This window comes from Bos grunniens, chromosome 2 (genome assembly GCF_055505025.1).
Source record: "Bos grunniens cultivar Pamir isolate PY7600 chromosome 2, Bosgru_T2T1.0, whole genome shotgun sequence".
NCBI classification, from domain to species: domain Eukaryota; kingdom Metazoa; phylum Chordata; class Mammalia; order Artiodactyla; family Bovidae; genus Bos; species Bos grunniens.
Window position 1 is genome coordinate 51428983 of NC_141166.1, and position 25937 is coordinate 51454919.

Sequence of the window (25937 nt, forward strand, 5' to 3'; positions counted from 1 at the left end):
TGCCCTGCATAGTGGCTTGAGCAGTCTATTACAGTGAACTTTCAATTTATCTTTTACATATTTTGGCATTTCCTTTCATTTAGTCTAGGGTCCTTTTCAGTATTATCTGTTCCTTTATTAGTTTATAATTGTTTATTTTGACAGTTACCTTTGATTTTAATCCCTCATGTTCTTAGAACCTTAATTCATAAACATTATTTCAGAAATGTGGATTAACTTTTCACTTTGATGATCTGGGTTTTGGTGCTAGTTAGATATCTTCTCTCCATTAATCCCATACTCCTCAGTGTGGAAGCTGGATCATGATGATTTAACCCCACTGATGTGGCTGATGCTCACTGGGATGAACTTGCTGAATTAATGAGCCATGTTTAGCCTTATCAAAGGGGACTTTTCATGAGGGGGACGTGGTAGAGAGTAGGGTTTTTCATGAAATTACACTTTGCTTAGAGAAAAGAATAGTTTTTAAATCCTAAAGAGTATATGAAAATACACTAAAGCAAATATACTGTTTGTATAATTCTGTTCAAATTATTTTAAAAAGCATAAATATTAAAGGAACCATAGTTTGAAACATGAAATTAATATTAGCATAAGTGTCTTCCCTCAGCCAATGAAATTTGTTTTTTTGTTCTATGCATTATAGCTCCTTTAGCTTATGAGCCATTTTCCACTCTTGCTATGATATATGAGGACCAAGGTGACATGGAGAAATCATTGCAGTTTGAATTGATCGCTGCACATTTAAATCCCAGTGACACTGAAGAATGGGTTAGATTGGCAGAAATGTCCCTGGAACAAGACAATATTAAGCAGGCTATTTTTTGCTACACAAAAGGTAATAAAAATGTTTTTCTTGCTTTGTTTGATAAAATGTTATATAATAGATTTTATGATCAGTGTACTTACTATTCTGGGGTGCTGTTCATTGAAATACATTTATTCCTTGTATTCTGTTATACCAGAGGTAAGTATTTGGGCTCCCTATATTTTCACATTTATCAGCAAATTTGTTTATATTTTGAGCTAATACAGTAAAACCGTTGTTTGAAGACAAGACCTTCATTTTCCCACCAAGATCAGTGTTGGTTCCAAGCTGTTTCTTGAGAGTTAATATTAGACTTCAGTGACCAAATGGAGGTTAATAGGGAGATTTTAGGCTTCTATTTGGTCAAACCTAGTCTAGCATTCCTGTGAAGGTAGATTTAGTCTGGAATAAACCAGTTGGTTCCATTGGCAAATTAGCTTAGAGTGTTTTAATAGATTTTCTGAAAAGATGGGTCACACCCTACCATGAGCCCCCTTTTATAGTAAATCTGTAATTTATATTCCTTATTTTCTTTTTAGCACTTAAATATGAACCTACTAATGTCCGTTACCTTTGGGAGCGATCAAGCCTTTATGAACAGATGGGAGATCACAAAATGGCAATGGATGGTTATAGGCGTATTTTAAACCTTTTGTCTCCATCTGATGGAGAACGATTTATGCAGTTGACTAGAGATATGGCAAAGTAAGTTTCAAGTTGAAATATACATAAATGTTCTTATTAATCATCTTGTTTTTGAAATCAAAAGATATATTTGAAATGAATATACTTTTTATTGAGGTTCAGGAAAGTGTTTTGCTTCCTGTATTTTAATATTGTGCTTAAATACAGAGGTTTTTTTCCCCCCAGTACTTTATTTCCAAGTCAATTGTGTGATTGTTTAGAAAAAATTGTATTATATGTTTGATTATCTTTCATGTGCCCAGAAATTTAAAAATGGAACATGTTCTGAAGGATGACTAGATTCCCAGGTTTTTATAAATTATGTACGTATACAGTAATACTAAGTTATTGCAAATGTGCTAGTGAAATATTTATGCTCTGAGATCTATGGTCATTTTATCTTGAGCCTGTACTAGAATGACTTTTTAAGATGAAAACTTTTCTTTAGGTTGGCACATGCTACCAACATTAGTCATTAGAGTTTAGTAGCATGGGCAGCTGGTGGGGCAGGCATATTTGGATTAATCAGAGTTGGAGTTTTATCAGATGACCTTGATAAAGGGAGAGAAGTGCAGGAGAATTGGGATGCACAAGGGAGTAATTGTAATATTGGATGACAGAGAAGGAGAAAAGTGAGGACCGGAATGGTGCACCCACAGTAACAAGTGGCAGGATCAATGTTTTATAGATCCCATTGAGGTAGAAAAGTTATTGGCATTGAGTTACAAAGGGAGTGAGCTAGAATGATACGAGGTAGCTTTGGGAGAGTGAGATGCTTGATGTTATGACACGGTTATACTGACAGTACACATTTTTCTCTGGATCATCTCTGATTATGATTTTAAAGAAGAGTTTTCTCCTCCCAAATTTTAAGAAAATGAGATTCATAGTTAATAGAGGGCCTGTGTAGGAAAATGAGTTTTATGATCTGAATTAATAAGCACTGATCGATTTTTGCCATTAATATTTTAGGAGTTACTATGAAGCCAATGATGTTACTTCAGCTATTAACATAATTGAAGAAGCTCTCTCAAAACACCAGGGCCTAGTCTCCATGGAAGATGTTAACATTGCAGCTGAACTGTACATTTCTAATAAACAATATGACAGAGCTTTGGAGGTAGGAACATTTATGTGTTTCTCTGTTAGGTTTTGAACATGCACTTTTTTTTTGTTTTAGAAATTCTTACAAATTGACAATTCCTCATTTAAGTTATATTATTTATTTTAAACTATACATTTAAAGTTTGTATGGACACACTTAAGTTCTGTAATAATCCTGTATGAAATATAAAATGTAGTTACCATATGATAAAAGCTGTTGCTGTTATCAGAGATGCTAGGTATGCCTGTACTTCAGCATAGGAAGACTCAGCAGCAGACTAATGGTTAGGATTCAGTTCTTAATCTTTTGGGAAAATTAGATTGGTTTGCTATAGAGAAATTATGTATTTTTAGTGAAGCATTAGTTAATATGATATAAAAATGTTAATGTATCACATTGGCTTCTTAAAGAGACATACTATTGCTTTTTATAGTTCATTATATCTTTTAAGGATTATTTGAAATAACTATACAAATCTTTGCATTGTGAAAAAGTTTTTCATATATACCTATGTATTATTTCCTCCTCCGCCCCCCCGCCCCCCCCAATACTTTTAGGTAATTACAGATTTTTCTGGAATTGTGCTGGAAAAAAGAACTACAGAAGAAGGCACTTCGGAAGAGAATAAAGGTTGTAGTTTCCTCTGCATAGGAGAAAGTGCATAATCCTTTTGTTCATAACGTGGTATTTTGAAATTAGTAGTGTTTTCATAGCAAGTTTTCCCAAGAAGCGTTTTTTCCTAACAGAGATTCCATATCTTTTTCTTGTGAGTATTCACTCACAGGTAATTTTTTTTTTAACTTGATTTTAGTCCTTTTTTCCCCCCCTCAGTACATCTGTTTGAACTTGGCATTTGTCATTGACACAGGGCCTTGATAGTGTTACATGAAAAAAGAATGAATTATGGAGCAGCTTATCAGAAACCTTTCAAACTAAAGCAATTTACTTTTTAAAAAGGGCTTAAAATGCTCTTTACTAATTTATTTCAAACTTATTACAGATTGAAAAAATTCTGTTTCAAACTTAAGCATTCACTTAAAATTCTGCTTTAAACGTAAGCACAGTATTAGATCATCCCTTTCTCAGTCTCTTTGTAGTGAAGACTAAAAAGAGGCTCTTGGATTCAAGAAGAAAAAGATGTTTCGATGTTTGGCAAAACTATTACAATGTTGTAAAGTTTAAAAATAAAATTTTAAAAAATAAATAAAAATAAAGTGAAAAAAAAAAGAAAGTTCGTATATCCTTATTTGTCACTTTTGTTGTCTAGTTTTTTGTGGTTTTGATAGAAGGTGTGGGAGTTTATGTAGATTTTTGGCAAGTGGATAAAGTATTAGAAAAATAGGAAGGATAATTGCTAATCAAAAGACAGACCGAAGGAAATTTTAAGAGCCTAGAACCAGAGTTTGCCAAACTTAGAACTGGCTGTAGAATCATTTGCTTTGAGTAAAGTAAATGAGGTCTTACATAGAAGGTACAGTTTGCTTCATTTGCTCCACTTTCCAAGATTATTAGGAACTTTTTGTTTGTTTAATGCACAGGCGGTGACAACGTTATCTGTGCTATACCTGATGGTGTGCCAATAGACATCACAGTGAAGCTGATGGTCTGCCTTGTACATCTCAACATTCTTGAACCACTTAATGTAAGTAGCATTAAGACTTGCACTTGAGATACTTTAGATCAAATCTATAATGTTTTTCTTTAGATACAGGAAATTATAAGTTGACCCTAGATTTCACATTTTTTAATAACCAGAAGTCACAGTAAGCATCATATTATTTTTGTGTGAATGTCTTTTAAAAGCTAAGTGTTTGGAACTGGGCTTATAATGATTTGTTTTTCTTGAGAATAATCCAGAGATCAGAATGTGAGATTGGGCCTTTTAGACAGTTGGCAGTTTCTGACAGTTGTTCTCTTTTGCTGACTTCAGACTATTTTATTAAATAAAAAAATACTCGATATCTACTTTAGGATAAAGTGTTGAATAAAATACTCAAATCCCTGTTCTCATGGATCTTTTGATTTAATGGGATTAGATAATAAATACATAAAACATAGTATGCTAGTTGGTGATAAGTGCTCTGGAGAAAAATCAGAGAAGAATAGGAAATATTGGGGGTGGGAGGAGTTGCACTTTTATTAAATTGGTGAAGAAAAGCCTCCCCTGAAAGTAACATTTGAGTAATGACATGAAGGAAGTGAAAAAGTAGGCCAAGCAGGTAACAGAGGGAATGGCTTTCTGGGGAAACAGCAAACACAGAGGCCCTGCGACACGGGCTTGCTTGACTTGCTTGAGGGAGAGCACAGCAGATCAGTGTTGTCTTAGCTCCTGCAATGCCTGCCTTATAATACATCTTCAGAAGTAATGTGTTGAGTGAGTGAATGATGGCAGTATGAATTCTTTATAATAGAGACACAGGAATGATTTAAGAGATCATGTAAAGCTGTTTTTATTAAGCCTTGCTCCTTTTAGATTCACCTCAGATAACTGGTGTATATGTTGAAAAGAGAAATACAAGTAGACGTGTTTATTTGTAATGAATGCTTGACTTCAGACTGTTACTTTGGGGTCTAGCCTCTGTTGACAACACTAGTGGAACAGAACCCTGAAGACATGGGAGACCTCTATCTTGATGTTGCTGAAGCTTTCTTGGATGTTGGTGAATACAATTCTGCACTTCCCCTCCTTAGTGCACTGGTCTGCTCTGAAAGGTACAACCTCGCAGTGGTTTGGCTTCGGCATGCAGGTAATTCTTTTTTGTAGGAAGGGAAAGTTTTAATCACATAAGCAGGCAAGAACTTTCCCAAGATGGTGATAGTTATTATAAAATGTCAATGTCTTAGTGAAAATACTTCTGGTTTCAGGGCAGTTTTTTGAAAGTCAGTATTTTAAATTGTCTTGATTCACCACTAACTGATTTTCCCTCACAAATGCACTGGGGAATGATTCACTTAATGTTACCTGAGTGAAATAAAAGGACTAACATGTCCCTATTAAAACATACTGTAAATACCTATCTTTTACCTGTTTTAACCTTAGGCTCTGGTTTTTAGTAATAGATTTTCAGACTTAGAGTGTAATCTAATTTTTGAAGAGCTTTTAAGGATTTATATTTAATGTTATTTTGAGGGAAAAGTTAATATATTTTCAGTGTTTTTTGAGCAAATCCAATGAAGATTGGATTTTATCTGTCAATTTATTTCACTGCATCTAAATCCAGAGTAATCTGAAATAAATTGTTTATAGAGTGGGAAAAACAGCTTGAGAAAAACTACTAAATCTCTTACAGGAATGTATGAAAAACAAAAATATTCTAATAGGATTTCCTATTGAATCAACATAAGAGATGCCTTAAAATTTGAATAGTCTCTGTTACAAATATTGTATAATGACCAGTTTTAATATTTAAAATATTTTGAAGTACTATATAGTAGCAGAAAGTTCTATATAAATAGAGGAACATTGATTGATATCTTGAGATGTATCACAGATCAGTATCAGTTCAGTTGCTCAGTAATGTCTGACTCTTTGCGACCCCATGGACTGTAGCATGCCAGGCCTCCCAGTCCATGACCAGCCCCCAGGGTTTACTCAAACTCATGTCCATTGAGTCAATGATGCCATCCTAACCATCTCATCCTCCGTTGTCCCCTTCTCCCCCTGCCTTCAATGTTTCTCGGCATCAGGGTCTTTTCAAATGAGTGAGTTCTTCACATCAGGTGGCCAAAGTATTGGAGTTTCAGCTTGAACATCAGTCCTTCCAATGAATATTCAGGACAAATTTCTTTTAGGATGGACTGGTTGTATCTCCTTGCAGTCCAAGGGACTCTCAAGAGTCTTCTCAAACACCATATTGCAAAAGCATCAACTCTTTGGCGCTCAGCTTTCTTTATAGTCCAACTCTCACATCCATATGTGACTACTGGAAAAACCAAAGCCTTGACTACATGGATCTTTGTTGGCAAAGTAATGTCTCTGGTTTATAATATGCTGTCTAAGGTTGGTCATAACTTTTCTTCCAAGAAGTTCAATTCAGTTGCTCAGTTGTGTCTGACTCTTTGCGAACCCATGAACTGCAGCACGCCAGGCCTCCTTGTCCATCACCAGTTCCCAGAGTTTACCCACACCCATCCATTGAGTCGCTGACGCCATCCAACCATCTCATCCTCTGTCATCCCCTTCTCCTCCTGTCCTCAATCTTTCCCAGCATCATGGTCTTTTCAAATGAGTCAGCTCTTCACATCAGGTGGCTGAAGTATTGGAGTTTCAGCTTCAACATCAGTCCTTCCAATGAACAGCCAGAACTCATCTCCTTTAGGATGGACTGGTAGTATCTCCTTGCAGTCCAAGGGACTCTCAAGAGTCTTCTCAAACACCATATTGCAAAAGCATCAACTCTTTGGCGCTCAGCTTTCTTTATAGTCCAACTCTCACATCCATACATGACTACTGGGAAAACCGTAAGCCTTGACTAGACAGACCTTCGTTGGCAAAGTAATGTTTCTGCTTTTTAATATGCTGTCTAGGTTGGTCATAACGTTCCTTCCAAGGAGTAAGCGTCTTTTAATTTCATGGCTGCAATCACCATCTGCAGTGATTTTGGAGCCAAAAAAAAAAAAAAGTCAGCCGCAGTTTCCACTGTTTCCCCATCTATTTGCCATGAAGTGATGGGACTGGATACCATGATCTTCGTTTTCTGAATGTTGAGCTTTAAGCCAGCTTTTTCACTCTCCTCTTTCACTTTCATCAAGAGGCTCTTTAGTTCTTCTTCATTTTCTGCCATAAGGGTGGTGTCATCTGCATATCTGAGGTTATTGATATTTCTCCTGGCAATCTTGATTCCAGCTTGTGCTTCTTCCAGTCCAGAGTTTCTCATGACGTACTCTGCATAGAAGTTAAATAAGCAGCCTTATTGTACAATATACAGCCTTGATGTATTCCTTTTCCTATTTGGAACCAGTCTGTTATTCTATGTCCAGTTCTAACTGTCACTTCCTGAGCTGCATACAGGTTTCTCAAGAGGCAGGTCATGTGGTCTGGTATTCCCAATCTCTTGAAAAATTCTCCACAGTTTGTTGTGGTCCACACAGTCAAAGGCTTCGGCATAGTCAGTGAAGCAGAAATAGATGTTTTTCTGGAACTCTTGCTTTTTCGATGATCCAGCAGATGTTGGCAGTTTGATCTCTGGTTCCTCTGTCTTTTCTAAAATCAGCTTGAACATCTGGAAGTTCACAGTTCACATACTGTTGAAGCCTGGCTTGGAGAGTCTTGAGCATTTCTTTACTAGCATGTGAGATGAGTGCAATTGTGTGGTAGTTTGAGCATTCTTTGGCATTGTGTTTCTTTGGGATTGGAATGAAAGCTGCCCTTTTCCAGTCCTGTGGCCACTGCTGAGTTTCCAAATTTGCTGGCATATTGAGTAACACTTTCACAGCAGCATCTTTTAGGATTTGAAATAGCTCAACTGGAATTCCATTGCCTCCACTAGTTTTGTTCGTAGTGATGCTTAAGGCCCACTTGACCTCACATTCCAGGATGTCTGGCTGTAGGTGAGTGATCACACCATCGTGATTATCTTGGTTGTGAAGATCTTTTTTGTATAGTTCTTCTGTGTATTCTTGCCACCTCTTCTTAATATCTTTTGCTTCTGTTGGTTCCATGCCATTACTGTCCTTTTTTGAGCCCATCTTTGCATGGAATGTTCCCTTAGTATCTCTTAATTTTCTTGAAGAGATCTCTAGTCTTTCCCATTCTGTTGTTTCCCTCCATTTCTTTGCACTGATCACCGAGGAAGGCTTTCTTATCTCTCCTTGCTATTCGTTGGAACTCTGTATTCAAATGGGTATATCTTTCCTTTCCTCCTTTGCTTTTTGCTTCTCTTCTTTTCACAGCCTTTGTAAGGCCTCCTCAGACAGCCATTTTGCTTTTTTGTATTTCTTTTCCATGGGGATGGTCTTGATCCCTGTCTCCTGTACAGTGTCTCAAACCCCTGTCCATAGTTCTTCAGGCACTCTGTCTATCAGATCTAGTCCCTTAAATCTATTTCTCACTTCCACTGTATAATCATAAAGGATTTGATTTAGGTCATACCTGAATGGTCTAGTCATTTTCCCTACTCTCTTCAATTTAAAAAATTGAATTAAGACTTTGGCAATAAGGAGTTCATGATCTGAGCCACAGTCAGCTCCCGGTCTTGTTTTTGCTGTCTGTATAGAGCTTTTCCATCTTTCGCTGCAAAGAATATAATCAGTCTGATTTCAATGTTAACCATCTGGTGATGTCCATGTGTAGAGTCTTCTCTTGTGTTTTTGGAAGAGGGTGTTTTTTATGACCAGTGCATTCTCTTGGCAAAACTCTATTAGCCTTTGCCCTGCTTCATCCTGTACTCCAAGGCCAAATTTGCCTGTTATTCCAGGTGTTTCTTGACTTCCTACTTTTGCATTCCAGTCCCCTATAATGAAAAGGATATCTTTTTGGGGTGTTAGTTCTAGAAGGTCTTGTAGGTCTTCATAGAACCTTTCAACTTCAGCTTCTTCAGCATTACTGGTTGGGGCGTAGACTTGGATTATCGTGATATTGAATGGTTTGCCTTGGAAACGAACAGAGATCATTCTGTCGTTTTTGAGATTGCATCCAAGTACTGCATTTCAGACTCTTTTGTTGACTGTGTTGGCTACTCCATTTCTTCTAAGAGATTCTTGCCCACAGTAATAGATACACTGGTCATCTGAGTTAAATTCACCCATTCCAATCCAGTTTAGTTCGCTGATTCCTAAAATGTCAACGTTCACTCTTGGCATCTCCTGTTTGACCACTTCCAATTTGCCTTGATTCATGGACCTAACATTCCAGGTTCCTGTGCAATATTGCTCTTTACAGCATCAGACCTTGCTTCTGTCACCAGTTACATCCACAACTGAGTGTTGTTTTTGCTTTGGCTCTGTCTCTTCATTCATTCTAGAGTTATTTCTCTACTGATCTCCAGTAGCATATTGGCCATCTATCGACCTGGGGAGTTCATCTTTCAGTGTCCTATCTTTTTGCCTTTTCATACTGTTCATGGGGTTCTCAAGGCTAGAATACTGAAGTGGTTTGCCATTCCCTTCTCCAGTGGACCATATCACAGATATGAAATAGCAGACTTAATGGTTAAGATAACACTTTATTTGGATGACTGAAAAGGAATACAGATGTAAAAGTTTACATACATAAGTTTACATAAAAAGTTACATTATTTGTGGGTTTTTAATTTTAAAAGACATAAACAGGGAATTAAAATTTTTTTGCCTTCTGTATGGTTGTGGTTTTGAAACTGCTCTTGTTACGAGCAGTAGATGTTTTTAAATCCTCTTTAATTATAATCATGATACTGATAAATGCTTTTTCTGTGTTGAACATATGAGGCTTTAGATGAGTGGAAGGTAAAACCTCAGTATTGTCTGAAAATCATAAGGAAATTTGGAACTGTAGAGAAGAAACATCATTAGAGGAATTTAATGCTTGTAGCATAATAATGAAGTATCTTTTAAAGTGATAAGTGAAAAATTATGAGAAATTCCATCATGGTGATTCACCCATATTTAGTAGTCTTCCTTCGTTACCAAAGTTTAACCTGAAGATAGTGGTGAGGAGCTATTTGAGAAATTTGAGATTTGAGAAAACAGTAGGACGCAAATACTATCTTAGGCGACCAGTGCAGTGAGAAGGAAAGAGGTGAAAGGGCCTGTGTTTGTAAGTGCTGTGGCTGGCTGTGTGGGAAGAAGAAATGCTTACTGGGGATTGATCATCAAATTGTAGGACTTAATGATTGATTGGCATAAAGTATGAGGAATAGAGCCGAGTAACTTCACCTCTAAGGACTTATTCTGAGGAAGTAATTGAATGAGGTGAGGAGAGGTATTTTATATTGGAGATCACAAAACTCAGGAGCCTGACAAGTAACAGAAGTGAGTGAAGTAGGTAAGTGAGAGGCCCAGGGCAGGCTGGGAACTGAAGAGCCCTGTCTAAAGGGTGCCGCTGCTTCTTGGCATGGCTGATGCAGCATGTGGGAATGAAGGGACTCAACTGTTGCCAAACCCAGATTTTCTAAAAGAATGCAGTAACTTGGATTTCTTAAAAAAATCCTAACTTTTAAAGATGTAGACAGTTTACTGTTTTTAACAGTACTGTGGCCCAACAAAGCGTATCTGTGGGTTAAATTGGTTTACCAGTTTGTGAACTCTGACTTATATATATGAAGATGTTTACTGTAGGGTTATTTATTAGAGTGAAAATTGAGGAATAACCTAAATGTCAAGCAGTATGGTTAAGTATAAACTGTGGAAAATTCTGAAAGAGATGGGAATACCAGACCACCTGACCGGCCTCCTGAGAAACCTATATGCAGGTCAGGAAGCAACAGTTAGAACTGGCCATGGAACAACAGACTGGTTCCAAATAGGAAAAAGAGTACGTCAAGGCTGTATATTGTCACCTTGCTTATTTAACTTATATGCAGAGCACATCATGAGAAACGCTGGGCTGGAAGAAGCACAAGCTGGAATCAAGATTGCCGGGAGAAATATTAATAACCTCAGATATGCAGATGACACCACCCTTATGGCAGAAAGTGAAGAGGAACTAAAAAGCCTCTTGATGAAAGTGAAAGAGGAGAGTGAAAAAGCTGGCTTAAAGCTCAACATTCAGAAAACGAAGATCATGGCATCCGGTCCCATCACTTCATGGGAAATACAGGGGGAAACAGTGTCAGACTTTATTTTTTTGGACTTCAAAATCACTGCAGATGGTGATTGCAGCCATGAAATTAAAAGATACTTACTCCTTGGAAGGAAAGTTACGACCAACCTAGATAGCATATTGAAAAGCAGAGACATTACTTTGCCAACAAAGGTCCGTCTAGTCAAGGCTATGGTTTTTCCAGTGGTCATGTATGGATGTGAGAGTTGACCTGTGAGGAAAGCTGAGTGCCAAAGAGTTGATGCTTTTGAAATATGGTGTTGGAGAAGACTCTTGAGAGTCCCTTGGACTGCAAGGAGATCCAACCAGTCCATTCTAAAGGAGATCAGCCCTGGGTGTTCTTTGGAAGGAGTGATGCTAAAGCTGAAACTCCAGCAAAGAGTTGGCTCATTGGAAAAGACTCTGATGCTGGGAGGGATTGGGGGCAGGAGGAAAAGGGGACGACAGAGGATGAGATGGCTGGATGGCATCACTGACTCGATGGATGTGAGTTTGAGTGAACCCCGGGAGTTGGTGATGGACAGGGAGGCCTGGTGTGCTGCAATTCATGGGTTTGCAAAGAGTCAGACACGACTGAGGGACTGAACTGAACTGATGGTTAAGTAAATAATAAATTTAATTGAATATTTTAACCAGTCAGAATGCCACTGAAGGCATGGGGAAATGTTGAAAGCCTAATATAAGTAAATAAAGCAGAACACCAAATTGTATATTTATATACTGATCACATACTTATAGCATAGAGATTGGAAGGGATAGTTGTTTTAAAATACAGAAATATGCATTAATCTCTTTCTTGTTATAATTTTTATATTGGTGTAACATTTCTTTTAAAATGGAGAAATAATTTTGGCCCTCTTACAAATCTAAATTATTTTAACATTGTTTTAGAATGCTTAAAGGCCTTAGGCTACATGGAGCGTGCTGCCGAAAGCTATAGCAAAGTGGTTGATCTGGCCCCTCTTCATTTGGATGCAAGAATTTCGCTTTCCACCCTTCAGCAGCAGCTGGGTCGTCCCGAGAAAGCTCTGGAAGCCCTGGAACCAATGTATGATCCAGATACATTAGCACAAGATGCCAACGCAGCGCAGCAGGTAGGCCATGCAATGTGGAAGTTTTTCTTGGTGGGCTATATTTTAGAATTTTCTTACATTTTAGAGACTTGAAGGATGTTTCTCCAGCTTATATCCAAGTTTAATTTTAGTGTATTATATTCAGTGTTTTTGAAAAATGATTTTGAATCTTAAGTTACAGTAACTTAACATTGTAATTATTAATGTAATTTATAGTTTTTAAAATGTTGGGTTTTAATTATTGTGGGAGATCACAAAGCAGATGTTCTTAAGGTTTAGTTTCTAAGACATAGCTTTTCTATGCAAGCAAAACAACTTGAAACAAAGGAATCTTGTCACTATCCTATGCTTATTTCCTTAGGAACTAAAGTTACTGCTTCAACGTTCTACTCTATTATTTTCACAAGGCAAAATGTATGGTTATGTGGATACCTTGCTTACCATGTTGGCCATGCTTTTAAAGGTAGGTGGTAATCTGTCTTTATATTAGCCTTGTTGACTTTTTAAATGTTTAGAATTTGGTTTAAACATAGGTCATAACTATTTTGTAACTCCCTTTTAAACTTTTTAAAGTTAAAAGTCAGATAAAAGGCAGACAACCTAGAGATTAATGGTATGTAATTGAAATTCTACATGAAAGTATAAACGACTACAGACTGTAAAATAAAATCTTTGCTAGTACATATTTCGAAAAGTGAGAACCATCGTAGTGTCCGTTATTGGCCCTGTGGACACTACTGTGTGCCCATATTGTTTACTTTGCAAAGATGTTTTCTGGGTATGACATCCTTTCTGAGTCTGGCTTCTTACAGGGAGATAGTTAACTGTCTGTGTGTGTGTGTGAGATAAACATAATGTGAATGGCTTTCTTTTTCCTTACTAAGGTGGGTAGTGTGACTTGGACTCCTTTATTAAGGAAAAAATAAGTCTATTCATTCTCTTTTAGGTGTTCATATACACGATAATTGGTGTTTTATTCCCCTTACTAAAGAAGCTTTCAGACACATCTGTGATACTTGTTTCCCATAGATTTTCTTTAAAAAATTATGGACTAAAAATGCGTCCCTGGTGGCTCAGCAGTAGATAACCCACCTGCAATGCAGGAACCACAGGAGACATGGGTTCAATCCCTGGATTGAAGATCCCTTGGAAGAGGGCATGGCAACCCACTCCAGTATTCTTGCCTGGAGAATCCCTATGGACAGAGGAGCCTGGCGGGCCACAGTCCATTGGGTCACAAAGAGTTGGACACAACTGAAGCAACTTAGCATACACGCACATGACTGAAAATTTCAATTATCTTTAATTCAGGTAGCAATGAATAGAGCCCAAGTCTGTTTGATATCCAGTTCCAAATCTGGAGAGAGGCATCTCTACCTTATTAAAGTGTCAAGAGACAAAATATCAGACAACAATGACCAAGAGTCAGCAAATTGTGACGCAAAAGGTAATTACTTTCATTTGCTTTATTGTGTAAAACTTGGCTGAGTTGGAAAAAAAAAACTCATGAAGTAGCATGTGACAGTAATCTTATTGAAAATTATATTTTCTAGTCTAGATCCCTTAGGAAAAATAAACTCATTTGGTGTTTTCAAAAAAGAAAGAAAGGTTGTATATAAATACTTCAGTGTAAGAAAATTAAAAAGCAGGTGTCTACTTAGATCCTTCTGTGAAAAAACTAAAACAATCTTTTGTGATAATTAGCTGATAATACAGATTGCTTTATTTGTCTGGTTACTTCGACTGCATATGTTAAGCTCTTCTTTGATAAATGAATTTGTCTCTGTTAAATTCGTTTCTGACAAATGTAGCAACAGTCATAGAAATTCTGCAAATAAGTTGCTTTGGCCCGATCTCAACTATGCGACTTTAAAACCATCTATTTTTAACTGGAAAAGGATCAAGGATGTTGGGTGACATTATTACTCAAGAGAACTTTGGAAAAGACCTAGGCTATAAGTCTAGCAGAAAGTTATTTCATTGTTAATCATGTCCACAGATATTAATTAAACCGTTGTTACCAATATGGCAGAGTGCAACGGACAAAGTTTTACAATCCAGATGAGCTGAATCTCTGTTAAGCACAGTAAGGACATAAGCAAGATGTTGTTGGGGAAGAGAGTCAGAGGATAGGAATGTGGGCTCAGATGCTCGTAATCTAGCCTTAGAGCCCTGCTGTCTCTTGAGTTCATTGATTCTGGGCTTAACCCAGTGTCTGCCCACATCATTTTGGACTATGTTTCCTCAAGTTATATTTTTCTCTGTCTGATCCTGCCTGTTTCCTCTTCCACTGTTTCCTCATTTCAGGGTCATTATTGGTTTTTCTTAAGCTCATAAGGTCTTTGTTTTGTTATTAATAGTTTCATCATGATGAGGATCACATTATACCAGTGCATCATGGTAGGATTATCTCGGGCACTTGATGTTACATGTATCTTTGTACTGGGGCTTCCAAGGTGGATCAGTGGTAAAGAACCTGCCTGCCAGTGCAGGAGATGCAGGAGATGTGAGTTCAATCCCTGGGTCAGGAAGATCCCCTGGAGAAAGAAATGGCAACCCATTCCAGTATTCTTGTCTGGAAAATTTCATGAACAGAGGAGCCTGGTGGGCTACAGTCCATGGGGTTTGCAAAAGAATCAGACATGATTGAGCACACATATACATCTTTGTACTAATTTTTCACTCAATATTTTCTCATGTTCTGGTCTCTTTGTAGCTGTTAAGGAATGTGTCATATTCCATTGGATAGTGGGTTTATAATTTGTTTAATCATTCCCTTTTTTAAAGTTATTATATGGTTTCTTTTGATAATTTTCTTTTCTAAGTAATACCATTGTTGTTTAGTCACTCAGTCGTGTCTGACTCTGTGACCCCATGGACTGCAGCACGTCAGGCCTCTCTGTCATTCACTGTCTCATGGAGTTTCCTCAAACTCTTGTCCATTGAGTCAATGATGCCATCCAACTAAGTAATACCATAGTGATCATCTTTGTGCCTATAGATTTATCCGTATTTCTGAGTAGTTGTTTAGGATAGATTCTCAGAGAAATATTGAATTGAAGGTGGTAAAAAAAATTTTATGGCTTTTGGTATTTCTCATAGGCTGTAAAAGGAAGGCTTTTTATAGACAAATAAGGGAGAGAAGATTAAGTATGAATTTGAAATCCTTTGTTGAGTAAACATTTGAATGCCTTGTATGTGCACATTCCCATATCTGACCTCAGTCATGGAAAGCACCCTTGCTCTGCCCTGAAGGTGCATATATCCAAGCTAGCACTGAAAAACACAAATGATGTAGCTGGACTTTACCGAGGATGAATCAGAAGTGAGGATTACCTGGGACTGCAGATTGTTTGTTAGGTAGAACAGAGGGAGTCAGGTTGAGGGAGTGAAAAGAAGCCCCTCCTTCTCGTCATTGTCAGAAGATGGTGGCAAGAATTCAGTCCTCTAGGGCCTTGGTTATTCAACTTAATTTCACTTTGGACTAGATCATGTTAATTTTCTTTGTGATACTGCTACTTCTGTAAATATAGTATCCTAACTGATCTTCATTGGTCTCATTTTAGCAATATTTGCTGTACTCACGAGTGTCTTGACAAAAGATGACTGGTGGAACCTCCTTTTGAAGGCCATATACTCCTTATGTGATCTATCCCGGTTCCAGGAGGCTGAGTTACTTGTTGATTCTTCATTGGAATACTGCTCATTTTATGAAGACAAGCCAAAACGCAAAGAGTTAGAATACTTTGGTCTGTCTGCTGCAATTCTGGACAAAAATTTCAGAAAGGCATACAACTATATCAGGTGATTTTCCAATAACTTATTTTAATTAGATTCTTTGATGGAGCATGTATATTTACTTTGACTTAATTTTACATGCTCAAGATTTAGTAAGCTGTGTAACTCTTGCTTACAGATTAATTCGGTTCATTGGTGGTTCTTGGAAGCAGTATAAGAGAGCATACACTCCCATAAGAGATTTACTTAAACCTTTGTGCCTCAGTCTCCCCATTTTTTATGGTAAAACAGGCATCATAATATTACCACCTCATAGGTTATTGTGAGAGTTAAGTCAGTATGCATTATTATTCAGTGTTCATTGTACTGCATCTGTGAATGGGTTGGGAGAGGAGATAAAACTTAAACCTCTTGATTCTGTCTTTTTGGTTTAAACGTTTGTTGAAAAGCAGAAATAAGATGGAGAAACACTACATACCCCTTATTGAGGGTGGTGAATTTCAGTGTTGATAGGACAGCACTGAAGGGTTTCTTTCTTTTTTTTTATTTTTTTATTTTTTTTATTGATAAATAAAACATTTTATTAATAACTATGAAATTTAGTACCATTACTTTGTTACATAGATATGTTATTACTCTTATTTTTTTTTCTTTTAATTTTATTTTATTTTTAAACTTTATATAATTGTATTAGTTTTGCCAAATATCAAAATGAATCCGCCACAGGTATACATGTGTTCCACAGATATACATGAAGGGTTTCAATCTTAAAAATCAAGAAGTTTTTTTCCTGTACACTACTTTTTACTCTCATTCTCTTTTTGCAATTTTAGAATAATGGTAATGGAAAATGTCAATAAACCCCAGCTCTGGAACATTTTCAATCAAGTTACCATGCATTCCCAAGAAGTAAGACATCATCGCTTTTGTCTCCGTTTAATGCTGAAAAACCCAGATAATCATGCCCTCTGTGTCTTAAATGGACACAATGCATTCGTGTCTGGTAGTTTTAAGCATGCACTTGGTGAGTGTCCTGGCACATGACTTTGTCTCCCTCTCTCTGCTTTGGTTTCTGTATCTCTGAAATGGAGATAACCTTGTAGATTATTGTAGAAATTAAATGAGTTAATATAAAGTACTTAAAATAATGTCTAGTACATATAGTAAGTGGTTTTAAGTATTCACAGTAATTATAATAAATATTTCTTTTTCTTGTGATGCTTTGGTTTCAAAAGGCTAAAGTAAGTCTTTAAAGTAGGTCTTTGAAGTACGACTTTAAAGCGTGACTTAGGCTTGTTTGTTAAAATATCATGTAAGAAACGAGTTGCCAGTCCAGGTTCGATGCACGATACTGGATGCTTGGGGCTAGTGCACTGGGACGACCCAGAGGGATGGTATGGGGAGGGAGGAGGGACGAGGGTTCAGGATGGGGAGCACATGTATACCTGTGGCGGATTCATTTTGATATTTGGCAAAACTAATACAATTATGTAAAGTTTAAAAATAAAATAAAATTTAAAAAAATAAATAAAATAGATAACTAACAAGGACTACTGTATAATACAGGAAACTCTGCTCAATATTCTGTAATAACCTAAATGGGAAAAGAATTTGAAAAAGAAGAGATATATGTGTATGTATACCTGAATCACTTTGCTGTATACCTGAAACTTTGTATACTAATACAAAGAATTTGAAAAAGAAGAGATATATGTGTATGTATACCTGAATCACTTTGCTGTATACCTGAAACTTTGTATACTAATACAAAGAATTTGAAAAAGAAGAGATATATGTGTATGTATACCTGAATCACTTTGCTGTATACCTGTAACTTTGTATACTAATACAGCTTTGTAAATCAACTGTACTCCATTATAAAATAAAAATGAAAAAACTCAAAAAAAAAAATAATTTTCATTAGTTATAGATGCTTTGCTAAATGATTTTAATTTGCTATAGTATAAAAAAGGACTTAAGATTCTTCGATAGTTTATTCCTTTAGGAGATGTCTTTTTTTTTTCTTGCCTTGATTTATTTTTTTACGTATACATATATCTGTTCTTTTTCAAATTCTTTTCCCATTTAGGTTATTATAGAATATTGAGTAGAGTTCCCTGTCCTATAGAGAGAGTAGGTCCCTGTTGGTTATCTGTTTCAAGTGCAGTAGTGTGTATGTCAATCCCAAACTCACGATTTATCCCCACCACCACCACCTTTCTGCCTTGGTAACCATGTTTGCTTTTATTTATTTATTTTTATTTAATTTATTTTATTTTATTTTTTAACTTTACAATATTGTATTGGTTTTGCCATATATCAACATGAATCCACACAGGTATACACATGTTCCCCATCCTGAACCCTCCTCTCTCGTCCCTCCCCATACCCTCCCTCTGGGTCGTCCCAGTGCACCAGCCCCAAGCATCCAGTACCGTGCATCAAACCTGGACTGGCGACTCATTTCATATATGATATTATACATGTTTCAGTGCCACAAATCATTCCACCCTCTCATATTTGCTTTTAGAGTCTGTGAATCTGTTTCTGTTTTGTAAGTACATTCATTTGTATCCCTTTTTGAGATTCTGAATATAAGTGATATCATATGGTATTTGTCTTTGACTTACTTAGCTTAGTTTGATAACCTCTAGGTCCACCCATGTTGCGGCAAATGGCATTATTTCATTCTTTTTAATGGCGAGTAATATTCCATTGTATGTATGTACCAGATCTTTTTATCCATTCATCTGTCAGTGGACATTTAGATTGCTACCATGTCTTGGCTATGTGAGTGTGTATGTACCTTTTCAAACTGTGTTTTTCTCTGGATATGTGCCCAGGAGTGGGATTGCTGGATCACATGGTAGTTCTATTTTTAGTTTTTTAAGGAACCTCCATACTGTTCTCCATAGTGGCTGAACAAATTTAATTCCTACCAACAATGAAGGGGAGTTGCCTTTTCTCCACAGCATCTTCAGCATTTATTGTTTGTAGACTTTTTGATCATGGCCATTCTGACTAGTGTGAGACGAGTCTTTATAATTCTTATTAATAATTAAACAGAGGGAAAATTCATTAACCATTTATAGGAAATTTCTGTAATAAGGAACCAGGAGCAAGCAAGTAGAAAAATACTTAACCAAAAGTTTAAACTTAAAATGAGGCATGTATCTCCTGCTGCTGGCAATAAAATCTATTGCCAGATTCACTTCTGTGTATACTGTGATTTTGGCTGTTTAATACTTTAATGTTTCTTGTGTGTGGTTGCTGTTTTTATAGTTGTTCAGCCAGTAATCTTGAACATCAGATGTTGAAGCTTTTCTTCACTGTGTATACTTTTTCGGAATTATTAGTTTACTATTAAGAAAACTATATGTAAGAGAGATTAAAATAGAAAGTCCAAATGGCAGTCTACCATTTGTGCTGCTAAGGAGACTTTACAGTGCTGTTTCTTCTGGAATAGAAGTTTTCTTATCTATATGATAAATTATAGATCATTCCTTTACAAGAAAAATTTGCTAAAATTCCTCTCTCATACAGTTAGACTTTTGACATGAGATAATTTTTTATATAGACTATATGGAATTCATAAAACCCTGAATTTTTATCTTGTTATTAGATACAATTTAGCTCTTCTCAGGAAAAACAGTTGCTATGTTTGAGGCAATAATACCCATAAACTTAAAAAACACAACTATTTTTCTCACCTCCATGATCTATCACATTAGCATCTATAAGACAGGTCTCAGTTAATTTTATGAAAGAATTCACCAATAGACACATTCCCTCATTAGTTTTTTAAAAGATTTGAGATCATAAAATAGATATATGATCACAGTTATTCAATTGTTTATTTTTGAAGTACTACTCTACTTGGAAATGTCAAACTATACCTTTAAAAAAGTTACTTTTGTACTCAGTTTTAATCATCATGGTCAAAATACGTTGATGGGTAAATCCTTCTCTTTTTGTTATATGTTATATATTTTAAAATTCGTATTAATATGCATCTGGTTGATATTTTGGAATATAACCTTTGTATCTGTTAAAGTGATAGTAATGTTTGTTTACCTTAAACTATATTTGAGTAAGTGTTGAAGAAATAAGGAATGGTGTTTTTGTCCTGTCATCTAACATCACTGCTCATTTTTCAGGACAGTATGTGCAGGCCTTTCGCACTCATCCCCAGGAACCTCTCTATAACCTCTGTATAGGCCTGACCTTTATTCACATGGCATCCCAGAAGTATGTATTAAAGAGACATGCTCTTATTGTGCAGGTAATTCATTTGGATTCCTCACTACTTGATTTTATGTTCTTTAAAAATGAATATACTTAATGCTTTTATTTCCCTGCTTCAAAAGTAGTATCTGCTTAGTGCACCTGTTAGGAGTATCCATTCCTGTGTTCAGCACTCATGGATCAACATACAGGAGTACTCCTGGCCAAGACTTACACAGCCATGTGGAAGGGATGCACAGCCAGATCAGAAGAGAAGGGTCAGGCAGAATCTTAGGGAATCCTGTGCAGGCTTTCTTGTATTCTGGAGCCTCAGAGGCTTCCAAGCTTACAGGTCCTAAAGAGTTTTTAAGTTAGTTTTTAAAAATAATACAGACATACAATAATGTATGGATACGTGCTTGTGTGACTGTTTCCTTACGTCATCACCACGAATTGCTCTTTTAAAGTCGTAGTTCATAAAGCCATTTGCATCACCTTTTTGTTTTCTTGTTACCTCCTTAACATAGCGTGTCTCCTCTAGTGAGAATACAAACTCCAAGATCCTCTAGTGAAAATACAAACTCCAAGAGGTCAGAGGTCTGGTCTGTCTCATTCACCCCTGTATCCTCAGAACTTCTGCTTTTGTTTCAGTTTTCATGTGTGATAATGTATATACCTGTTTTTTAAGTAATTAGGGAAGGAAAGTAAATGTTCTTTCTTAGATATTTGTCTTTGAATTTCTCATTTTTAAACACATAGATTTGATTCTTCTGAGATTAATAGCTTGTCTGCTGTTACTAAACAGAGAGCCATGTTTTTCAGTAGAAGTCATATTCATGTACTCAAATGGATTCATTTATCATGCAGAAAATATGGCTTGTTTATTGAGCATACTTTTTATTCCTAGAATGCATTAATTCTAACAAATTCCTTAATTTTTATTATTTATTAACTTATGAAGAAAAATTTGTGACCATTTATTACATACCAGATCACCCAGGAAATCATTGCATTTTATTTTTTATACATACAAATCTGTTGATTTAATGCTCAGGTAATATATTTGCTTAATTGCTTATATCAGTTACTTGCATCTTGCAGTTTGTAGCTTTCTGTGCATGGTAGAAGTTGAAGTTGCATTGAAGAGGAAAGTGAATACAGGAAGATGTGAAGAAGCAAGTTGCTTTTTTGGATGCTGTGACACACAGAGAGCCTGCTTCATTATAGCTATGCTCTGAAATAATCAGTTTCTCCATAAAGCTATTGAGTCAGAAGCTTTCAGAGGGGAAAAGAGAAAATCAAGTTTTTTAACATTAAAAAGTTATTAAGGCTCTGAGAGGTATATAAAAGGTACCATTTAACCAGAAAGGTCAGATATACTCAAGTGAGTTTGTTCCTGAGGATGCAACTTTCTAAATTATCATCATAAGAGCTTGGAGTTTATATTGTGGTCAAGCTTTTAGACATGTATCTCAAACCTAAAATTTTACTAGCCTCTAATGCCACAAAAACCAACTTGAAACCATAAAAATATATATTCTCTGTTTTACATTATGGGTCTTTGCTAGCTAGTTGTTACATTTGGCTTTGTTTTCTGTGAATTTTTTGTCTTTAGTTAAAAAAAAATATCTCCTTTACACCTTTGGAAGAAATCTGAACTATATTATGATATGACACTGTACCACAGACATATATTCTTTTAGGGTGAGACTGTCTTTAAAAAAAAAATTGGGGGGACTTCTTGGTGGTCCATTGGTTAAGACTCCACACTTCTAATGTAGCAGATGCGGGTTCAATCCCTGATTGGGGAACTAAGATCCCACATGCTGCACAGCGTAGCCAAAAATAGAAAATTGTATTCCTGCCCCTGCACTTGCTTGTCAAATGACTGAACTATTGAATTATTATTATTATCTTTTCTCTTTGGTAGGGCTTTTCCTTTCTTAATCGATACCTCAGTTTACGTGGGCCTTGCCAGGAGACATTCTACAACTTGGGCCGTGCCCTTCACCAACTGGGGCTGCAACATCTTGCAATCCACTATTATCAGAAGGCCCTGGAGCTCCCTCCGCTTGTGGTAGAGGTACTGTATGATTTACTTTGAAAAACTGAGGAGACACTTCATCTATCGATAAGTTGCAGTTAGCTCAGTATTGTGGTGAAATTAATCATAGCTTATATATTAAAATGTATTCTCCCCTTACTGAATGCACTTATTTAATTATGTTCAGCAACAAGTAATTGTTTGACATCCTCACCTACTGACCTAATCAGCAACCATGTGGACACATATGACTTGTGGTTATGACCCTTTCGGTTATCCTAAGATAGCCCCAGTGGTTTACAGGTTGAGCTGGTACACAGGAACCCTGAGTATTGAGTTCTGTAGCCATTATTCATTTTCAAGTTCAAAAATGTAGCTAACATACTTCTTTCTAGAGATTAAAGATCAGTATAAACATAGTTTTGTTTAAGTTAATGTAATATAGGGTGAAGTGTTGCCAATACTATGATAATCTGTGTTTAAAGCCTAATTTCTGAAGGAAAGTATGTTATCATTACTCAGTTTTAAAAATTGCACTCATAATCCCTCATTCCCTCACAACTCTTTTCTGTTACCCTTGTACAGCTTTAGTCGTTAGGCAAATGAGTACCTGCTCTTATAGTTCTGCTGATGAAATACATATACTTTTGTGTTCTTAACTTCATAAATAATTTATGTATTGCTCCTTAAGCTTTATAGGGCAACATTTTTCATTGATGCAGATGTTCTTAGTTGACTCCAAAATTTTGTGGGAGAAGAATAGGAATATAGACGTAATCTACTCCATTGAGGTAATTGGTTGGGTTATTTAAGTAGGAAAAAAAAGTAATAACACCCATAGGGTAGTCATTATAATCAATTTGGTGTATGCCCTTCTAGACCTATGTTTTATATGCCTTTCTGTTATATAGTACAGATATTTTTTTTCTCATCTGGTCATTTGTGTTATGATTTTTTTTCTACATGCAGAAGTTTTACATTTTTTATGAAGTCATATCAGTCTTTCTAGTTCCTACTTTTGGTATTTATTATACTTAAAAGGGCTTTTCCTACCAAGGTTATATTATTATTCAACTGTATTTTTTCTTCTATGGTTTCATTTTTTTTTTACTCTTAAATCCTAATTCATCTGGTGTTTATTCTGCTATGTCTTGTGAATGAAACTTTTTTTCTTTAACTTATTGGTTAGACATTTAAAAATATTTGATGAAACAGTTACTATAACAATTAACTGAAGTCAGCATTACCTGATAAAAATGTATATTCAAGATATATGCTTAGTTTTATAAATTTTTTCAGTAATATGAATTTTAATAGTTTTTTGAACACTTACAAAAGCTGTTTATTTGCCATAAAATTGTCCTGGCTGTCAGTTTGAAATATACTCATTTTTGTATTTTCCCCCCTAGGGTATAGAAATTGACCAGATAGACTTACGAAGAGATATTGCCTACAACTTGTCTCTCATATATCAGAACAGCGGGAATACTGGAATGGCTCAGAAACTTTTATTTACTTACTGTTCTATATAAAGCCCCTCAGCTGGGGAAGGAGCTTGGGCAGCTGCTGTGCATGGACCAATATTTTCTGTCTCAGGGCTTATTATTAACCCCAAGATGGACATAAATTCATGATTATCTGTGTTTCATTTTTAATATGTGATAATTATCTTTTGATAGATTGGCAAAATTATCACTCCTACAAGAATTTTATATTGTTCTGTCATTTTCCTGTACCAGTTTTTTGTAAGTTGTCCCCCAAACTGAAGTGGACATTAGTAGCCATTGAACCAGCATTGAGTTGAGTACACTACTTTTTTTCCACACCATTTATTCATTTGTGTATGTAATACCACATATTAAACACCTGCTGTATACCAGGCACTGTAATAGTTGTGTTTGGAATACAGTAGTAAGAGAGATGTTACCTCTCAATACAGTTCTTTGAATACAGACCTTGAGCATATGTTTATTTGAAAGAAATATTTGCTACATATGTATTTCTACATACATCATTGTTGTCAGTCATCCATTTTCTTAGTGCCCTGTTGTTATCACCGTAGTCTTTGAGATATACAGAAAAGGAGGTTGCTTAGTAAAAGAAAGACAAATTGGGACTCTGATGTCAGCACAATTATGTAATTCACTTTGCTCCTTGGAAAATTGTTTTAAATGGTTATGTGGTGTGAAGACAAGTAATTGAGCTAATCTTTTATTTTTCACCTGCATGTATCTTAGCTATAAAGGCAGGCCTGGGAGGCTGGGCTTAATTCATAGCAACCTATTGTGATGCAAATTTTTTTAAAAAAAGCATTTTCAGTGTTTGGCTTTCTGGCCAAAAGAAAAAAAGAGAACTAGATTCAGTAACATGATCTGGTTTCCATTTTAAGATCACTAGGAATGTAGGAAGACTAGGGAATTTTATGTATGAAATAAAGTATTGCTGATGAAAAGACCCTGATGCTGGGAAAGAGTCAGGGCAGGAGGAGAAGGGGACGACAGAGGACAAGATGGTTGGATGACATCACTGACTCAATGGACATGGGTTTGGGTGGACTCTGGGAGTTGGTGATGGACAGGGAGGCCTGGCGTGCTGCAGTTCATGGGGTCGCAAAGAGTTGGACACGACTGAGCGACTGAACTGAACTGATGAAGTAGAAGCAGATTAAAAACCTTTTACTTATCTCAAATATTGTATATTATTGGGTCTAAGATAATAGTATTTGTTAGACATACTTTTGGTTTAATAATAGCTTTTTAGAGTTTCTTTTTAGGAGGAAACAAATGCTGTAGTAAATGTCCATGTGGATTTTAAGTCCCAGTCCACTTGTATGTGGAAAACAAGTATGAGACTTAGGATGAAAGAAGTACAGGGGACTTTAAGAATTCTTACCACTATTTACACTGTATATATAATTTTGTAGTTGAGAAGCAGAATTTGTATGTAATAAGTAAATGTATGGTACTCTGTGTGTGTGTATGTGTATATATAGAATTTAAATAAACTTTATTTTTGTAATTAAAGTTGTTTCATATGTTTATATATATTTGTTGTATTTCATGCCATTTGCGGGTAATGATAAAGCTGACTGTGATAGACTGCTTAGATAGATTAATGACTTGGAATCCTTGTGGAGTTGAGTACTCTGCATTCAGAGTTTCTCTCTTGAATTAAACTCACTGTGCTGTAACTCCAGGATCTGCTAAATAGCCTTGGAAGACACAGTAGATCTCTCTAGTAGTTATATAAGGGGGAAAAAAGCTGATAATTGCAAAAGTTTGTTTATCATTTAAGACTGTAACTACCATTTGCTGAGTGTTTTCACTATGCTACTGTGTTTTAAGTATGGTGCAGGATATTTTAGAGACCTTAACTCTGATTCTCTCAGAGAATCACCTGTAAGGTAGTTGTTATTGTTGTAGTTACTATCATCCCTGGCATGCTGTGGTTCATGGGGTTGCAAAGAGTCGGACACAACTGAGCGACTGAACTGAACTGATTATCATCCCCGTTTTATTTAAAGA

General features: G+C 36.1%; 1 protein-coding gene across 2 annotated transcripts in view; it reads left to right on the top strand.

The window, feature by feature from the left end:
• The window catches only part of GTF3C3 (general transcription factor IIIC subunit 3), a 33083-nt gene extending 7647 nt beyond the window's left edge, over positions 1 to 25436 (top strand). For both annotated transcript variants that reach the window (XM_086348020.1, XM_086348027.1), the window contains exons 5-18: positions 647 to 838; positions 1348 to 1513; positions 2465 to 2612; positions 3155 to 3227; positions 4136 to 4239; positions 5173 to 5344; positions 12226 to 12428; positions 12769 to 12870; positions 13719 to 13854; positions 15974 to 16211; positions 16979 to 17169; positions 20303 to 20427; positions 22300 to 22452; positions 23823 to 25436. In XM_086348020.1, the coding sequence (XP_086204146.1) occupies positions 647 to 838; positions 1348 to 1513; positions 2465 to 2612; positions 3155 to 3227; positions 4136 to 4239; positions 5173 to 5344; positions 12226 to 12428; positions 12769 to 12870; positions 13719 to 13854; positions 15974 to 16211; positions 16979 to 17169; positions 20303 to 20427; positions 22300 to 22452; positions 23823 to 23945 (2126 nt within the window). In that variant the 3' untranslated portion in view covers positions 23946 to 25436. The remainder of the gene's footprint in view (positions 1 to 646; positions 839 to 1347; positions 1514 to 2464; positions 2613 to 3154; positions 3228 to 4135; positions 4240 to 5172; positions 5345 to 12225; positions 12429 to 12768; positions 12871 to 13718; positions 13855 to 15973; positions 16212 to 16978; positions 17170 to 20302; positions 20428 to 22299; positions 22453 to 23822) is intronic.
• Positions 25437 to 25937: the final 501 nt, after the last annotated feature.